This window comes from Mauremys mutica, chromosome 13, assembly GCF_020497125.1.
Source record: "Mauremys mutica isolate MM-2020 ecotype Southern chromosome 13, ASM2049712v1, whole genome shotgun sequence".
NCBI lineage: Eukaryota > Metazoa > Chordata > Testudines > Geoemydidae > Mauremys > Mauremys mutica.
In genome coordinates this window covers 41,239,876-41,255,976 of record NC_059084.1, presented here as the reverse complement: position 1 = coordinate 41,255,976, position 16,101 = coordinate 41,239,876, and the positions used below count along the sequence as shown (strand labels likewise).

The 16,101-nt window shown below is 42.7% G+C and overlaps 2 protein-coding genes across 2 annotated transcripts; both read left to right on the top strand.

The window, feature by feature from the left end:
* Positions 1 to 1,077: 1,077 nt before the first annotated feature.
* On the top strand, positions 1,078 to 2,049 carry LOC123347338 (olfactory receptor 6F1-like). The gene has a single exon (XM_044984753.1). It carries the CDS (start codon positions 1,078 to 1,080, stop codon positions 2,047 to 2,049), a length of 972 nt encoding a protein of 323 aa, XP_044840688.1.
* Positions 2,050 to 13,303: 11,254 nt separating this feature from the next.
* LOC123347337 (olfactory receptor 6F1-like) lies at positions 13,304 to 14,266 on the top strand. Its single transcript, XM_044984751.1, has one exon. It carries the CDS (start codon positions 13,304 to 13,306, stop codon positions 14,264 to 14,266), a length of 963 nt encoding a protein of 320 aa, XP_044840686.1.
* The last annotated feature ends 1,835 nt before the right edge of the window (positions 14,267 to 16,101 follow it).

The following is a 16,101-nucleotide window of genomic DNA, read 5'->3' as shown; positions in this document are numbered from 1 at the left end:
AGGAGGTGAGTAGAAGATGAGGGTTGTTATGTGGAAAAGAAATGGGGAAGCCATTGAACTGTAAATCCTGGAAGCTGCATCTTTGCTGTCTGTTTCTACTGGTTTGTGTCTCTTGTCTTTTAGATTGCAAGCTTCTTGGAGTAGGGGTGGTTTCTAAGCTATGTTTATGCAGTGCCTAGCACAATGGGCCTCCAACCACAGGTGGGACCTTAAGATTCTACCAGAAGACAACAAGAAATAAACATAACTGCTATTTTCTATTTTTTCCCTGTTACTAAGCATTTGATTTGGAGTTTTCAAAAGACATTAAGAAAAATGGAAACAAGAATTCCGTTTTATGAAAAATGGCACAGTTTTGCACTTTGTTTTCATTCCAATATGGAATAAAAATAAAAATCAAATTGGGTCCCCTACATCCCAAATAAGTGCCCTAAGTAATGGAATAGAAAGCTATTTTTTTCAGGGGGGGGGTGTTAATTAGAAATTTCACTCTGTAGCTGAGACACCACCCTGATGAGATTTCCAGCAAAACTTAGTGTGTTTTCATGAACTATTCCAGTTTCAACAAAATGGCATTTTTCAAAAAGGATATAGTTATCTAGATTTTTTTTAACCACTCTAGGCGCAAGTAACAAGCCTGGTTGAAGGTCAGAAGAGTGTAAAGAATTTAGGAGTAGAAATCCTGTCAACCTTCAATGCGACTTGTGCAAAAACTCCAACTCTGTCCCGAGTAGAGAGCAAAGTTGTCTTCCAAGGTTAGTGATGAAAAGAATGGGCCAAAACCTGAAACTTTCTCAAGGGTGGGTGGAGTGGGGTTGATGGGCAAGACCATTAAGACATGAAAGACACCATAGGATGAACATGCATCCTCATGGGCCTTATAAGAATGATGAATTGCGATCTCATCTTCAATGTGGAAAGATGCACAAGGCAGGACGGTGTTGAATAGCACCCCTTTTCCCTTCTCTTATCTTAGCTGTATTAACAGATTGTGGGGCCTGCACTACTGCACATCCAAATGTGTGTTCAACATGTTTAAATGCCTTATAATCTCTCATGTCTTGACAGGTGGACGTCATGGCTGGCACAAAAATAAGAAATCAAACCAACGTGCAGGAGTTTATCTTACTGGGCTTTCCCGGCACTTGGTATTTCCGGATGGCCCTTGCTGTGCTGTTTTCTGTGATGTACATCCTAACGATCCTAGGGAATGTGTCCATCATAGCCCTAGTGAGGACTCACCCACGGCTCCAAACCCCCATGTACTTCTTCCTCTGCAATCTCTCCTTCCTGGAGATCTGGTTAACAACAGCATGTGTCCCCAAGGCCATTGGCATCATGCTGGGCACAAGCCAAACCATCTCTTTCACTGAATGCCTCCTGCAATTGTTTTTTCTCCTCTCCATGGGCTCCACAGAATGTTTCCTCCTGGCCGTCATGGCCTATGACCGCTATCTGGCCATATGCCACCCATTGCGCTACAGCTCCCTCATGAACAGAACTTTCTCTGCTCAGCTGGCCCTCGCCTCTTGCCTGTGTGGTTTCCTGGCTATCTCAGTGCTAGTGTCTCTAATATCCAGGTTGCCTTTCTGTGGCCCAAATGTCATCAATCATTTTATTTGTGACATAGATTCCTGGATAGCCCTTTCCTGTGCTGATATGCGCCTTGTTGAGATGGCAACATTCATCGACTCATTCATTGTTGTCACAGTCTCATTTGCAATAACCGTGGTCTCCTACATTTTCATTATCTCCACTATCTTGAGAATCCCTGCAGCCCAAGGCTGGCAAAAGGCCTTTTCCACTTGTTCGGCCCATCTCACTGTCGTGATGATCTGGTACGGCTCTGCCATTTTTCTTTTTCTCATGCCGTCTGCTCAGAACTCACTGGATTTGAACAAAATTGTCAACATCTTTAACACCATAGTAACTCCACTATTAAATCCTTTCATTTACACTCTCAGAAACAAGGAGGTGAAGGAAGCCTTGAGAAAGACAGTCAGTGGAATATTAAGTGGTTTTAGAAAAGTAGAAATTTCATCAAAATGACCAAAACTTTAATTATAATGTCCTGAAGGTAATTGATATAGGAAGCAAAAGGATTAAGTCATGTATTTTTCAAAGGAGAGCCAACTCCTTTTCTTTTGCAATTGCAGTCAGACCTGCAGCCTACTCCAAACCCTAATGTAACATTTCCTTAGTGCATGTTGTTGTGTCTTTGTTTTACAGCTTTCCTCATTTACTGTAACAACCTTGACAGGTGAGCTCCAGTGGGAGGAGGAAACTTTTTTGTGCTGAAGATTCCAAGATGCTAGGTTTGAATGTCACTCAGCAGGATCTGTATGGATGGATCCATTGTTAATTACATGAGGGCCAAGGGAGGGAGGTTTCCAACTTCCATTGGATGTTGTAAGCCTTGCTGCGGCCCTAGACAGGCTAACATTCGTATGTGTGTGTGGCGGGGTGGGGCGGGGTGGGGTGGGGTGGGGTGGGGGGAGAGGGTGGAAGAGACACTAAAGCAACACATCACAGTAGCATTTAATTTCAGAAAGGGGAACTACATAAAATGAGCAAGTTAATTAAACAGAAATTAAAAAGCACAGTCACAAAAGTGAAAGGCCAACAAGCTCTATGGAGACTTTTTAAAAACACCATAATAGACGCTCAAATTAAATGTGTAACCCAAATTTAAAAAAGCATAGTAAGAGGACCACAAAAGTGCAACCATCGCTAAACAACAAAGTCAAAGAAGAGGCTAGAGGCAAAAATAGGAAAATGGGAAATTAAATCTTACTGAGGGGAAAAAAAAGAGAATCAACTCTGGCAAGTCATTTGTAAAAGCATAATTTGGGAGATCAAAAAAGAATTTGAAGAGCATCTAGCTAAAGTCTCAAAGACTAACACCAAATGTTTTTTAAGTACATCAGACAGGAATCCTGCCAAATAAACAGGGCAGCCAATGCACAATTGAGATGCTAAAGGAGCACTCCAGTAATGTCAGGCCATTGCAGAGAAGCTAAATGAATTTTTTGCATCAATCTTCATTGCAGAGGATGTGAGGGAGGTTCCCACACCTGAGCTGTTCTTTTTAGGTGACAAATCTGAGCAACTTTCCCTGATTATGGTGTCAATACAGATGTTGAACAAGTTGCTAAATTGAGCAGTCATAAGTTTCCAGGATCAGATGGGATTCAACCTAGAGTTCTGAAGGATCCCAAATAGGACATTGCCCAACTACTAAGTGTGGTATGTAACCTATCATTTAATAAGGTTCTGTACCATACGACTGGAACATAGCTAATGTGACACCAATTTTTAAGGATCCAGAGACGATTCTGGCAATTACAGGCTGGTAAGTCTAATTTCAGTACCAGGGAAATTGGTTGAAACTATAGTAAAGAATAGAATTATCAGACAGGTGGATGAACAGGATTTGTTTGGGAAGAGCCAACCCAGCTCATGCCTCACCAATCTATTAGACCTGCCTGAGGGGGTTAACGAACATGTGGATAAGAGTGATCTAGTGGACACAGTGTACTTGGACTTTCAGAAAGCTTTTGAAAAGGTCCCTCACCAAAATCACTTAAGCAAACTAAATGGTCATGGAATAAGAGGGAAGGTTCTCTTATGGATCAGTAAATGGTTAAAAGACCGGAAATGAAGAGTAGGAATAAATGCTCAATTTTCAGAATGGAGAGATGTTAATAGCAGTGTCACCCATGGATCTGTACTGGGACATGTGCCATTCAACGTATTCATAAATAAACTGGAAAATGGCATAAAAGGTGAGGTAGAAAAATTTGCAGATGATACAAAGTGGGGGCGAAGGACCTCTCTGGCTTTAAGATTAAGCTTGATAAGTTTATGGAGGGAATGGTTTGATAGGATAACACTATTTAGTCAATAGGTCAATAACGTGCTGCCACTGGTAATTAGTACCGAGAGTCAATGTTGGGATATTGAAAGTCTTTTTCCTGAGTGTCTGGCTGGAGAGTCTTGCCCGCATGCTCGGGGTTCAGCTGATCGCCATAATTGGGGTCGGGAAGGAATTTTCCTCCAGGGTAGATTGGCAGTGGCCCTGGAGGTTTTTCGCCTTCCTCCGCAGAATGGGGCAGGGGTCGCTTGCTGGAGGATTACCTGCTACTTAAAGTCTTTAAACCAGGATTTGGGGACTTCAACAGCTGAGTCAAGGGAGAGAATTATTTCAAGAGTGGGTGGGTCAGCTTTTGTGGCCTGCATTTTGCGGGAGGTCAGACTAGATGATCATAATGGTCCCTTCTGATCTTAAGTTCTATGATTCTATGATTCTATGAAAGTTTCTCAAGATAGTTAAGTCCAAAGCTGACTGCAAAGAGTTACAAAGGAATCTTGCAAAACTGGGGGACTGGGCAACAAAATGGCAGATGAAATTCAATGTTGAAAAGTGCAAAGTAATGGACATTGGAAAACATAATCCCAATTATACATACAAACTGGTTAGATCTAAATTAGCTGCTTCCACTCAAGAAAGAGATCTTGGAATGATTGTGGATAATTCTCTGAAAACATCCACTCAATGTGCAGAGGCTGTCAAAAAAGAATGTTAAGAATCATTAGGAAAGGGACAGATAATAAGACAGAAAATGTCATAATGCCACTATCTGAGTCCATGGTGCAGCAACACATTGGGAGGGAGGGAAGGAGAGGTCAGTGGTTTGAGCATTGGCCTGCTAAACCCAGGGCTGTGAGTTCAATCCTTGAGAAGACCACTTAGGGATCTGAGACAAAAATTGGTCCTGCTAGTGAAGGCAGGGGGCTGGACTCAATGACTTTTCAAGGTTCCTTCCAGTTCTAGGAGACTGGTATATCTTCAATTATTACCTTTATTGAATACTGTATGCAGTTTCAATTGCCCCATCTCAAAGAAGATATATTAGAATTGGAAATGGTACAGAAAAAGGCAACAAAAATTAGTAAGGCTATGAAACAGCTTATACATGAGAAAAGGTTTAAAAGACTGGAACTTTTCAACTTGGAAGAGAAAAACTAAAGGGAGTGCCCATTGATTGATTTCAACGGTGGGTTACTGGTCTATAAAATCTTGACTGGTGTGGAGAAAGTGAATAAGAAAATGTTATGTACTCCTGCACATAACACAAGAACTAGGGATTACCCAACAAAATTAATAAGCAGCAGGTTTAAAACAAACAAAAGGAAGTACTTTTTCACTCAATCTACAGTCAACCCGTGGAACTCCTTGCCAGGGGATGTTGTAAAGTCCAAAAATATAACTCGGTTAAAAAAAATAAGATATGTTCATGGAGGATAGGTCCATCAATAGCCAGGATGAGCAGGGATGCAACACAATGTTCTGATTGTCCCTGTCTGCCAGCATGATAGAACATCAGGAGGCCACCCAGTCCAACCCCCTGCTTAAAGCAGGACCACTCACCAATTACTTTTTTGCCCCAGATCAGTAAATGCCCCCCTTGAGGATTGAGCTTACAGCTGTGGGTTTAGCAGGCCAATGCTCAAACAACTGAGCTATCTCTCCCCACCGGAGAAACTGGGAGTGAATGACAGAGGATGGATCACTCAATTGCCTGTTCTGTACATTCCCACTAAAGCACCTGGCATCAGCCACTGTCAGAAGATAGGATACTGGACTAGCTGGGTCATTGGTCTGACCCAGTATGGCTGTTCTAATGTTCTTGTGTTCTTAACCAGAGTAGATCTTGTTGGAATATCAGTCAACCAAATAAACACATTCCTGACCAGAGAACATGTTGCAGGAACACACAGAACTCTTAAGTAACTACATAAATACATTGCTAACAAGGTGGTAGAGGAACACACAGACCCCTTGTAAAGAGAAGGATAGGATGACAGGGTAATAGATGAGAATATTTTGTTAGAACTACCAGGTACAAGACTGGTAACAACCTATTGTAATACGTAACTTGGTTGTGTCAATGTATGAAAGGAAGAGTGTAAGGAGGGATAATAGAATTTGCCCAGGGGACAACATTATGTTGACTGAGTGAATATCTTTTCACAGGGAAACATGTGTTAGTAAAACTGTAGCTTAGTGTGTGGTACCGTTCGTTGTTGACAATAAACCTAGCTGAGCCTTTGCCACCAAACTCAGTGTTGGTCTTTTTTTTAATCATTAACATCGAGGTCTGCTGAGTCAAAAAGCTGCAAGCTACACTGGTGCAGCCAACACCAGAGCTCCTAGCACAGCACAGGAGAAAAGCAAATACACACAACAGCATTCACAACAGATGTCAGATCCAGTTTCATGGTGGCATTTTCAAAGGAGCCTGTGGGAATTAATTGCTAATACTTAGTAACACCGCATTGCCCCCATATTCTTCATGAGGGGTCCTCCAACATGCTCCTGGCCAAGATCCATGAGAACATTGACTCGCTTCTGTACTCACACCTCTTCAACCAGTTCATATGTCTTTTAGATGCCCTTTCTGGTCACTTATGCAACCACAGGACATGATGACAGAATCTGCTTGGTGTAACGAGTGGTCATTGAAGACAGTTGTTAATCACTCTCTAGTCACTGACCCCAACAATCTGCTCTTTGGGTTTTGACCAGTCAAGGCACATGTGGTCTTCCCTGAACTGGTTTTGAATATGACAGGGCAATTGTGTGGCCAAGCTCTTCAAATGGAGTTTCTGTAATGACCTGCACTGTAGAGGCAGTCAACTTCAGACTATGTTGCATATCCTTGACGAGTGCCTGTTGACTGATTTCAATGGTGGGTTAATGGCTCTTCACCTGGCTGGGCACACTGGGTATACTCTGATTATAAGTTAGGAATTTTAGAAAATTGATATGTGTAAGCTCAAAATCTTGCCTCTCCCACCAACAAAAATTGGTCCAACAAAAGATGTTACCTCAGTAACCTTGTCCCTCTATTATCCTGGGACGGAAACAGCTACAACAGCACTGCATACATAAAAGTTTAAGCTTTCAATAGCTTACTATTAAACTATTAAGATTAATAGCTTACTATGGTCCTGCTGGGATTGGTTCTTGACACTGTGCTTTTTAACAATTTTATAAACAATTTAGATTAAAGCATAAAATAATCACACAGTTGCAGATGATGCAAAAATTGGGGGAGTAGTAAATAATGAAGAGGCGAGGTCCCTGATATGGGGAAATATGGATTGTGTGGTAAATTGGATGTAAGCAAATAATGATATGTGTTTTAATGTGGTTAAATTTAAATGTATACCTAGCGGAACAAAGAAAACAGGCCATACTTACAGGATAGAATCTCTATCCTGAGAAGCTATGAATTCGAAAAAGTTTTGCAGGGCATGATGGATAACCAGCAGAACATAAGCTCCCAGTGAGATGCTGAGGTGTAAAGGTCTAACGTAATGCTTGGATGCAAAAACAGGTGAATCTCAAGAAGGAGTAGAGAGATTATTTTGTCTCTGTATTTGGCACAGGTGCAACCACTGCTGGGATACTGTGTCCAGTTCTGGTGTTTGAAACTCAAGAAGGATGTTGGTAAACTGGAAATGGTTCAGAGAAGAGCCACAAGAAAAATGAAAGGATGAGAAAACCTGCCTTATTTTGATAGACTCAAACAGCTCACTCTAGTTAGTTTAACAAAGAGAAGGTTAAGGGGTGACTTGATCAAAGTCTTTAAGTTCCCAGATGGGGTACAAATATTTATAATGGACTCTTCAATTTGGCAGAGATAGTTCTAACATGATCCAATGGCTGGAGGTTGAAGCTAGACAAATTCAGACTGGACATAAGGTGTTAATTTTTGCAATGAATTCAATTACTTATTGAAAGAATTCACTAAGGGTGTCAGTTCTCCATCAATCTTTTAAAAAAAGATTGGATTATTTTTTAATAAAAGATCTGCTGTAGGAATTATTTTGGGAACATTGTATGGCCCGTGTTATGCAGGAAGTCAAACTAGATGATCACAGTGGCCCCTTCTTGCTTTGAAATCTATGAATCTGTGGATTTATGAAGTGGTACTTTCCCCTGTTACAGGAGTGCTCTGTAGTTCTATATCTGTAAATGGTGACTATCAGGTGAAATCAGGTGCTAGTGGATTGCACTCAAGTATATGCAGCAGAAATCCTTGCTCCGTACTCATAGTTGTGGGGTTTTTGAGAACACTTTGTGCCCAGCAGGTGGGATGAATCAAATTATGGCATTTCTCGTTATTTCACAGATGGGGAAAATGAGGCTAAAGGAGGGGCTCAGGTAAGACACTGACATTCACGAAATGTGGGAAGCATTTGGAAAAGTGTGCCTGTTTCCTAGCTGTTAGTACTGGTGCTTTAACCAGGAGTTGAGCCGGACATAGCAGAATGTGTTTTACCTTCTAGGGAATTCTGTGAAATTCTGTTCTGATCAGACATCCCCAGGGTGATGGGTAGGTGAGGGAGGAGTACAAAACATTCCCTCTCATGCAACCAATTTGAGCTGCAGTTCATTAATATGGTAGGTAGGGCTAAAAGCAGGTGAGTGGTGATAGAAAGAGATTCTAACCAATGCAGATGTCTAGACTTTACCAGAGTCTTTTGGTTTTGGAGCGTCAGGTTCCCATTTATAATAACAATAGCTCACATTTTCCCAACAGTGTAAAAAGTGGAAGTGATTTAGACTCATCACACACAATTTAAGCCCCCTGGACATTGCTACAGTGGTGTAGCGTAACCTTCGTGGAAATAGCAACAAAGAGTCCTGTGGCACCTTAAAGACTAACAGATGTATTGGAGAATAAGCTTTCGTGGGAGAATGCTTCATGGAAATAAGCATCAGGTGAAAAATCTTCCTGTAACTGATATATATATATATATAGTTAGTGTTGGGAAAAGCAAGATATACTCCCATACAATTAACCATTTTTCAGCATCCACGACTGTTGTGTGTCCTCTTGAGAGAAAAAGATTGGGAACAAAGGGAGTTTTTATTGACAAGCTCCGTCAACAGAGCTGGTAAGTTAGACCTCCTAGCCAGATACAGCTGGAATTGTAATTAAAAGTAACTGTATTGTGAAATAACTTTGCCTTTCTTGGTAATGTGAGCTAGCTGGAAATCCTCCAGCCATTCCAAAACTTTTCCCCATTGAGGAGTCAGCTGACCCATACTGGTAGAATGGGTGCAGCTTACCCCTCTTGTTTAATATACTATAAAGCCTAGGAAGAACAAAAGGAAATAGTGTTCATTGTACTCTGAATAATTAATAGAGCCAACTGATTTTTTTCATCAAATATGTGGCTAAAAATAAAAATATTTTAGTTTTCATTAAAATTTTTCATGTACATTTTTGGAGTTTTCATAAAAAACATTTTTGTTAAATTAAAAATGTTCATTTTTAAATCAAAACGTTTCTTTGACAGGGTTGTTGGCCTACTGGATGGAGGGAAGCAGTGTATGTCATATATCCTGATGTAAGTAAGGCTTTGACACAGCTCCTCATGACATTCTCATAGGCAAATTAGAGATATGTTGTCTAGATGAAATTACTATGAGGTGGGTGCCCAACTGGTTGAACGACTGTAATGAAATAGTAGTTATGAATCATTCTCTGTCAAACGGGGAGGACGTATCTAGTGGGGCTCTGCAAGGGTCAGTCATGGGTCCAGTAGTATTCAGTGTTGTAACTAATGACTTGGACAATGGAGTGAAGAGTATTCCTATAAAATTTGTAGATGACACTAAGCTGAGTGGGGTTGCAAGCAATTTGTAGGGCAAGATTAAAATTCAAAATGACCGTGAAAATTAGAGAATTGGTCCAGACTTAACAGGATGAAATTCAAGAAAGACAAGTGCAAATTACTTTGCTTAGGAAGGAAAAATTGAATGAACACCTACAAAATGTGAGTTAAGTGGCTAGGTGGTAGCATGGCTGAAAAAGACCTGGGGGTTATTGTGGATCACAAATTTAATATGAGTCAAAAATGTGATGTAGTGGCATAAAAAGCTAATGTCATTCTGGGGTATATAAACAGGAGTGTGGTATTCAAGACATAGCAGGTCATTGTCTCACTCTACGTGAGGCCTTAGCTGGAGTACTGTGTCCAGCTCTGGGTGGCACACATTAGGAACGAAGTGGACAAATAGGAGACAGTCCAGAGGAGAGCAACACAAATGATAAAAGATTTAGAAAACTTGACCAATGAGGAAAGGTTAAAAAAAATACTGGGCATGTTTAAGTTTGAGAAAAGAAGACTGAGGGGGAACATCCTAAGAATCTTCAAAGAGATTAAGAGCTGCTAATAGTCACAAAGTGGTTCGGGACTATTTAGAAAAACTGGACGAGCACAAGTCCATGGGGCTGGATGCGCTGCATCCAAGGGTGCTAAAGGAGTTGGCGGATGTGATTGCAGAGCCATTGGCCATTATCTTTGAAAACTCATTGCAATCAGGGGAGGTCCTGGATGACTGGAAAAAGGCAAATGTAGTGCCAATCTTTAAAAAAGGGAAGAAGGAGGATCCAGGGAAGTACAGGCCAGTCAGCCTCACCTCAGTCCCTGGAAAAATCATGGAGCAGGTCCTCAAGGAATCAATTCTGAAGCACTTAAAGGAGAGGAAAGTGATCAGGAAGAGTCAGCATGGATTCACCAAGGGCAAGTCATGCCTGACTAACCTAATTGCCTTCTATGAGGAGATAACTGGGTGTGTGGATGAGGGGAAAGCAGTGGATGTGTTATTCCTTGACTTTAGCAAAGCTTTTGATATGGTCTCCTACAGTATTCTTGCCAGCAAGTTAAAGAAGTATGGGCTGGATGATTGGACTATAAGGTGGATAGAAAGCTGGCTAGATCGTTGGGCTCAACGGGTAGTGATCAATATTTCCATGTCTAGTTGGCAGACGGATTCAAGTGGAGTGCCCCAAGGGTCGGTCCTGGGGCCGGTTTTGTCCAATATCTTCATTAATGATCTGGAGGATGGTGTGGACTGCACCCTCAGCAAGTTTGCAGATTACATGAAACTTGGAGGAGTGGTAGATATGCTGGAGGGTAGGGATAGGATACAGAGGGACCTAGACAAATTAGGGGACTGGGCCAAAAGAAACCTGATGAGGTTCAAAAAGTACAAGTGCAGAGTCCTGCACTTAGGACAGAAGAATCCCATGCACTGCTACAGACTAGGGACCGAATTGGTAGGAAGCAGTTCTGCAGAAAAGGACCTAGAGGTTACAGTGGACGAGAAGCTGGATAAGAGTCAACAGTGTACCCTTGTTGCCAAGAAGGTTAACGGCATTTTGGGCTGTATAAGTAGGGGCATTGCCAGCAGATCGAGGGACGTGATAATTTCCCTCTATTCAACATTGGTGTGTCCAGTTTTGGGTCCCACACTACAAGCAGGATGTGGAAAAATTGGAAAGAGTCCAGAGAAGGGCAACAAAAATGATTAGGGGGCTGGAGCACAATCCCCTTCATTGGAGGTTTTTAAAAACATGTTGGACAAACAACTGTCAGGGCTGGTTTACTTCTCCATCCAACAGTGCAGGGGGCTGAGGTGAGGTCTCCTCCCACCCTACATTTCTATGATTCAGTTACCAGAAATGGAATTTTCAGTTTATAAAAAAAAAAAATTGCTTCATGGAAATACGTTTTTTGCTGAAGTCTCCATGTCATCAAAAAGACAAGTTTCCATCCAAAAATATTGAAATGGATATGGAAATGTTTCAAGGATCACTAATGAATTAACCTCTTGAAATTTAATGGGTCAATAATTTAGCTGTGGCAAATAGAGAAGAATATATATGTTGTTAGCTGGCTCGTGTGTGTGTGTTCTTTCAGGGTGCTGTTCCAGCTCTGCGCAGAGAACTGGTTTAGCAGACCTCAAAAATACTACCCAGTGTGGTTAAGTGCTGAAGGTGGGACTATAAAATTCAACCAGAAGACACATAATCAATAATAACCAAAATTGCTAGTTTCTAATGTTGTTCCTTATTGCTGAGAATTTGGGGTGAAGGTCTCAGAGAGGATTAAGCAGAGCTGGCCAGAAAACAAGAATTCCCTTTTGTGAAAAATGTCACAGTTTCACACTTCATTTGCATTGCCATATATAACAAAGATGAGAATCAAACTTGGTCCCCTACTGTGTCAGTGGCGGACCAGATGCTATCTTCTGCCTAGGCCCCTAGGCCTCACTAAACACTGGCAAATGCACAGTTGGAAACCAGTCTGCTCACCTGGGTGTTAACATTGTTCAAATAGATGTTAAGTTTATAAGAATGTATTTAGTGTTTGGATTTTATGAAATGCTGGTGAGTTCCTGCATGCTTCAATCTCACCTATAATATATGAATCCCATCTTTGCAACTATGAAAGTGTTTGCAATTAATCTGTAAACCCCAGTCAGGAGAGGAGCATTACCAAGTGTGAACTACGAGTTTACTACAAGAGGTGTCATTTCCTTCCCAACAAAAGAAGGCCTGTAGACACCAGATGAACCATTGTGTAATATCTGTGGAGAAAAGACATTGTTGATTGCTCTCCCCACACCCATGAAGAGGGGACATGCACAAAGCCTCATTCCCTCACAGTTTGAACTTTGGAGTAAGGGAATAAAAATCCCTGACCAGAAGGGACTGGATCATTATGTTACATAGAATTTGGAGAGGACGATATTTCTAAACATAAGCAAGGGATCCCCAAGCTGCTTACCTTGGGTTGGCCCTAAAGCAGTGGTTCTCAAAGCCGGTCTGCTGCTTGTTCAGGGAAAGCCGCTGGCAGGCCGGGCCAGTTTGTTTACCTGCTGCATCTGCAGGTTCGGCCGATTGTGGCTCCCACAGGCCGCGGTTCGCTGCTCCAGGCCAATGGGGGCTGCAGGAAGCAGCCTAGGCCGAGGGATGTGCTGGCCACCCTGCCTGCAGCCCCCATTGGCCTGGAGTGTAGGAGTAGAAATCCTAGAAATTTCAATGCGACTTGTGAAAAAAAATGCCTACTCTGACCTGAGCAGAGAGCAAAATTGTTGTCAAGGTGAGGCATGGAGAGAATGGGCTAAATCCCGAGGCTTTCTCAGGGGTGAGTGGAGAGGGGTGGAGGGGCTAAACCATCAAGACAGAAAAGATACCATATTGTCAGCCACCCACTGCATCCTCGTGGGCCTTAGATGACTGTTGAGTGGAGCTCTCATCTCTATTGTGGAGGTGGAATGTTGCACAAGGAAGAACGATGTTCAGTAGCACCCAATTTCCCTTATCTTCTAGTAGCTTTAGTCACAGATTTCTGGGTCTGCACTTTAGCACATCCAAACATGTGTTCAACATGTTTAAATGTCTTATGATCTCTCATGTCTTTACAGATGGACGTCATGGCTGGGACAGAAATAAGAAACCAAACCAGTGTGCAGGAGTTCATCCTCCTGGGCTTTCCTGGCACTTGGTATTTTCAGATGTTCCTTATTGTGGTGTTTTCAGTTATGTACTTCCTAACCATCATAGGGAATATGTCCATCATAGCCCTAGTGAGGACCCACCCATGCCTGCACACTCCCATGTATTTCTTCCTCTGCAATCTCTCCTTCCTGGAGGTCTGGTATACCACAGCATGTGTCCCCAAGGCCATTGGCATCATGCTGGGCACAAGCCAAACCATTTCATTCACTGTCTGCGTCCTGCAATTGTTTTTTCTCCTCTCCATGGGCTCCACAGAATGTTTCCTCCTGGCCGTCATGGCCTATGACCGCTATCTGGCCATATGCCACCCATTGCACTACAGCTCCCTCATGAACAGAACTTTCTCTGTTCATCTGGCCCTCCTCTCTTGGCTGTGTGGGTTCCTGGCTATCTCTGTGCTGGCAACTCTAATATCCAGATTGTCCTTCTGTGGCCCTAAAGTCATCAATCATTTCCTTTGTGACGTTGATGCTTTGACAGCACTCTCCTGCACAGACACACGCTTCGTTGAGCTTGCAACGTTCATTGTTTCAATCATTGTTGTTGTGATCTCATGTGTGATAACCCTAGTCTCCTACATTCACATCATCTCCACCATCTTGAGAATCCCATCATCTCAAGGCCGGCAAAAGGCCTTTTCCACTTGCTCTGCCCACCTCACCGTTGTGGCTATCTGGTACGGCTCCATCATTTTTCTGTATGTCAAGCCTTCTGCACAGAACTCATTGGATTTGAACAAAACAATCAACATCTTTAACACTGTTGTAACCCCGCTATTAAACCCTTTCATTTACACTCTAAGAAACAAAGAGGTGAAGGAAGCAATGGGAAAGGCATTAAGAAGGATGCTAAGTGGTTTTGAAACACCATGGATTTAGAAGAACTGTAATCCAAAGGACCAAAAATTTAAATAAAATGTCTGAAGGTCATTGATATAATTGAATATGAGGCAAAAGGATTAAGTTATAGATTTTTAAAGGACAGTCCACTCCTTTTCTCTTTCAATTGAAGGTGGACACCTGCACATATCTCAAACCCAAATGTAACAATTCCTTATAGTGTACGTCACTCTGTCTTTGTTTCACAGCTTTCCTGAATTACTATAACAACCGGCTATTCATTCACAGGGTACGTCTACACTACGGGACTATTCCGAATTTGCATAAACTGGTTTTGTAAAACAGATTGTATAAAATTGAGTGCACGCGGCCACACTAAACACATTAAATCGGTGGTGTGCGTCCACGGTCCGAGGCTAGCATTGACTTCTGGAGCGTTGCACTATGGGTAGCTATTCCGTAGCTATCCCATAGTTCCCGCAGCCTCCCCCGCCCCTTGGAATTTCCGGGTTGAGATCCCAGTGCCTGATGGGGCAAAAATCATTGTCGCGGGTGGTTCTGGGTAAATGTCGTCAATCACTCCTTCCTCTGGGAAAGCAACGGCAGACAAGCATTTCACGGCTTTTTTCCCTGGATTGCCCTGGAAGATGCCATAGCATGGCAATCATGGAGCCTGTTTTGCCTTTTGTGACTGTCACCATATGTGTACTAGATGCCGCTGACAGAGGCGATTCAGCAGCGCTACACAGCAGCATGCTTTTGCATTTGCATGACAGCAGAGATGGTTACCAGCCATACTGCACCATCTACCAATCCATAAATTGGTAAAAAGATGATCATGGTTACCAGTCCTTTTGCACTGCACCATCTGTTGCTGTCATAAGTACCCCTGGCTGCTCTTAGCCAGGGGCGCAAAAGCCAAAATTGGGAATGACTCCCTGAGTCAATCCCTCCTTTTTGGTATCTAAAAATAGACTCAGTCCTGTCTAGAATTTGGGCAAGTGTACTAGAGAACCACTGTATCATAGAACCAGAGAGCACAGCTGCTCTGTGTCAGATCCAGCAGAAATTATGAGCTGTATGCTATTCAGAGGGGGTGCTCCTGCAACAACCCCACCTGTTGATTCCATTCTTCCCCCAGCCTTCCTGGGCTACCGTAGCATTGTCCCCCAACTTGTGTGATGAAGTAATAAAGAATGCAGGAATAAGACACAGTGACTTGTTAGTGAGAAATTAGTGGAAGGCAGCCTCCAGCTGCTATGATAGTCCAGACAGAACATTAAGAAGTGTGGAGGAGAGGAGCCCAGCATCGCACTGCTAGTTCAGGGACAATTGAATCTTTTCTTTACACATGAAGGGTGGGGGCTGATGGAGCTCAGCCCCCTGTTGCTATGATGACGATGGTTATCAGCCATACTGCACCATCTACCAGGAAAAATTAGGGCCAGGCGCCCTTGATTGACCTAACGGATGCTAGTTGGCATGGTTACCAGTCCTTTTGCACTGCCCCATGTGCCAATAGGCTGATGATGAGGACGGATATCAGCCAAATTGTACCATCAGCCACCCATGGCGGGGTGGGGGGGGGGGCAAGGATGTTGGTGTTGAGTGCTGCAGCATCGCGTCTATCTGCAGCATTCAGTAAAGATAGGGTGACATGTAAAAGAGTCAAGAGAGGATTGTTTTCCCTTTCACTTCTGGGGGTGGGTGGGGGGGGTGCGTAAATTGCCGAGCTATGCGCTGACCCACCACGGACACTGTTTTTGACCCTAGAAGCATTTGGAGCTCAGCCAAGAATGCAAATGCTTTTTGGATACTGCAGGAACTGTGGGATAGCTTGAGTCCTCCAGTCCATGAGCGTCCATTTGATTCTT

Excerpts from the sequence above, each read along its gene's own strand:
- LOC123347337 (XM_044984751.1), top strand. The coding sequence starts at position 13,304 with ATGGCTGGGACAGAAATAAGAAACCAAACCAGTGTGCAGGAGTTCATC.
- LOC123347338 (XM_044984753.1), top strand. The coding sequence starts at position 1,078 with ATGGCTGGCACAAAAATAAGAAATCAAACCAACGTGCAGGAGTTTATC.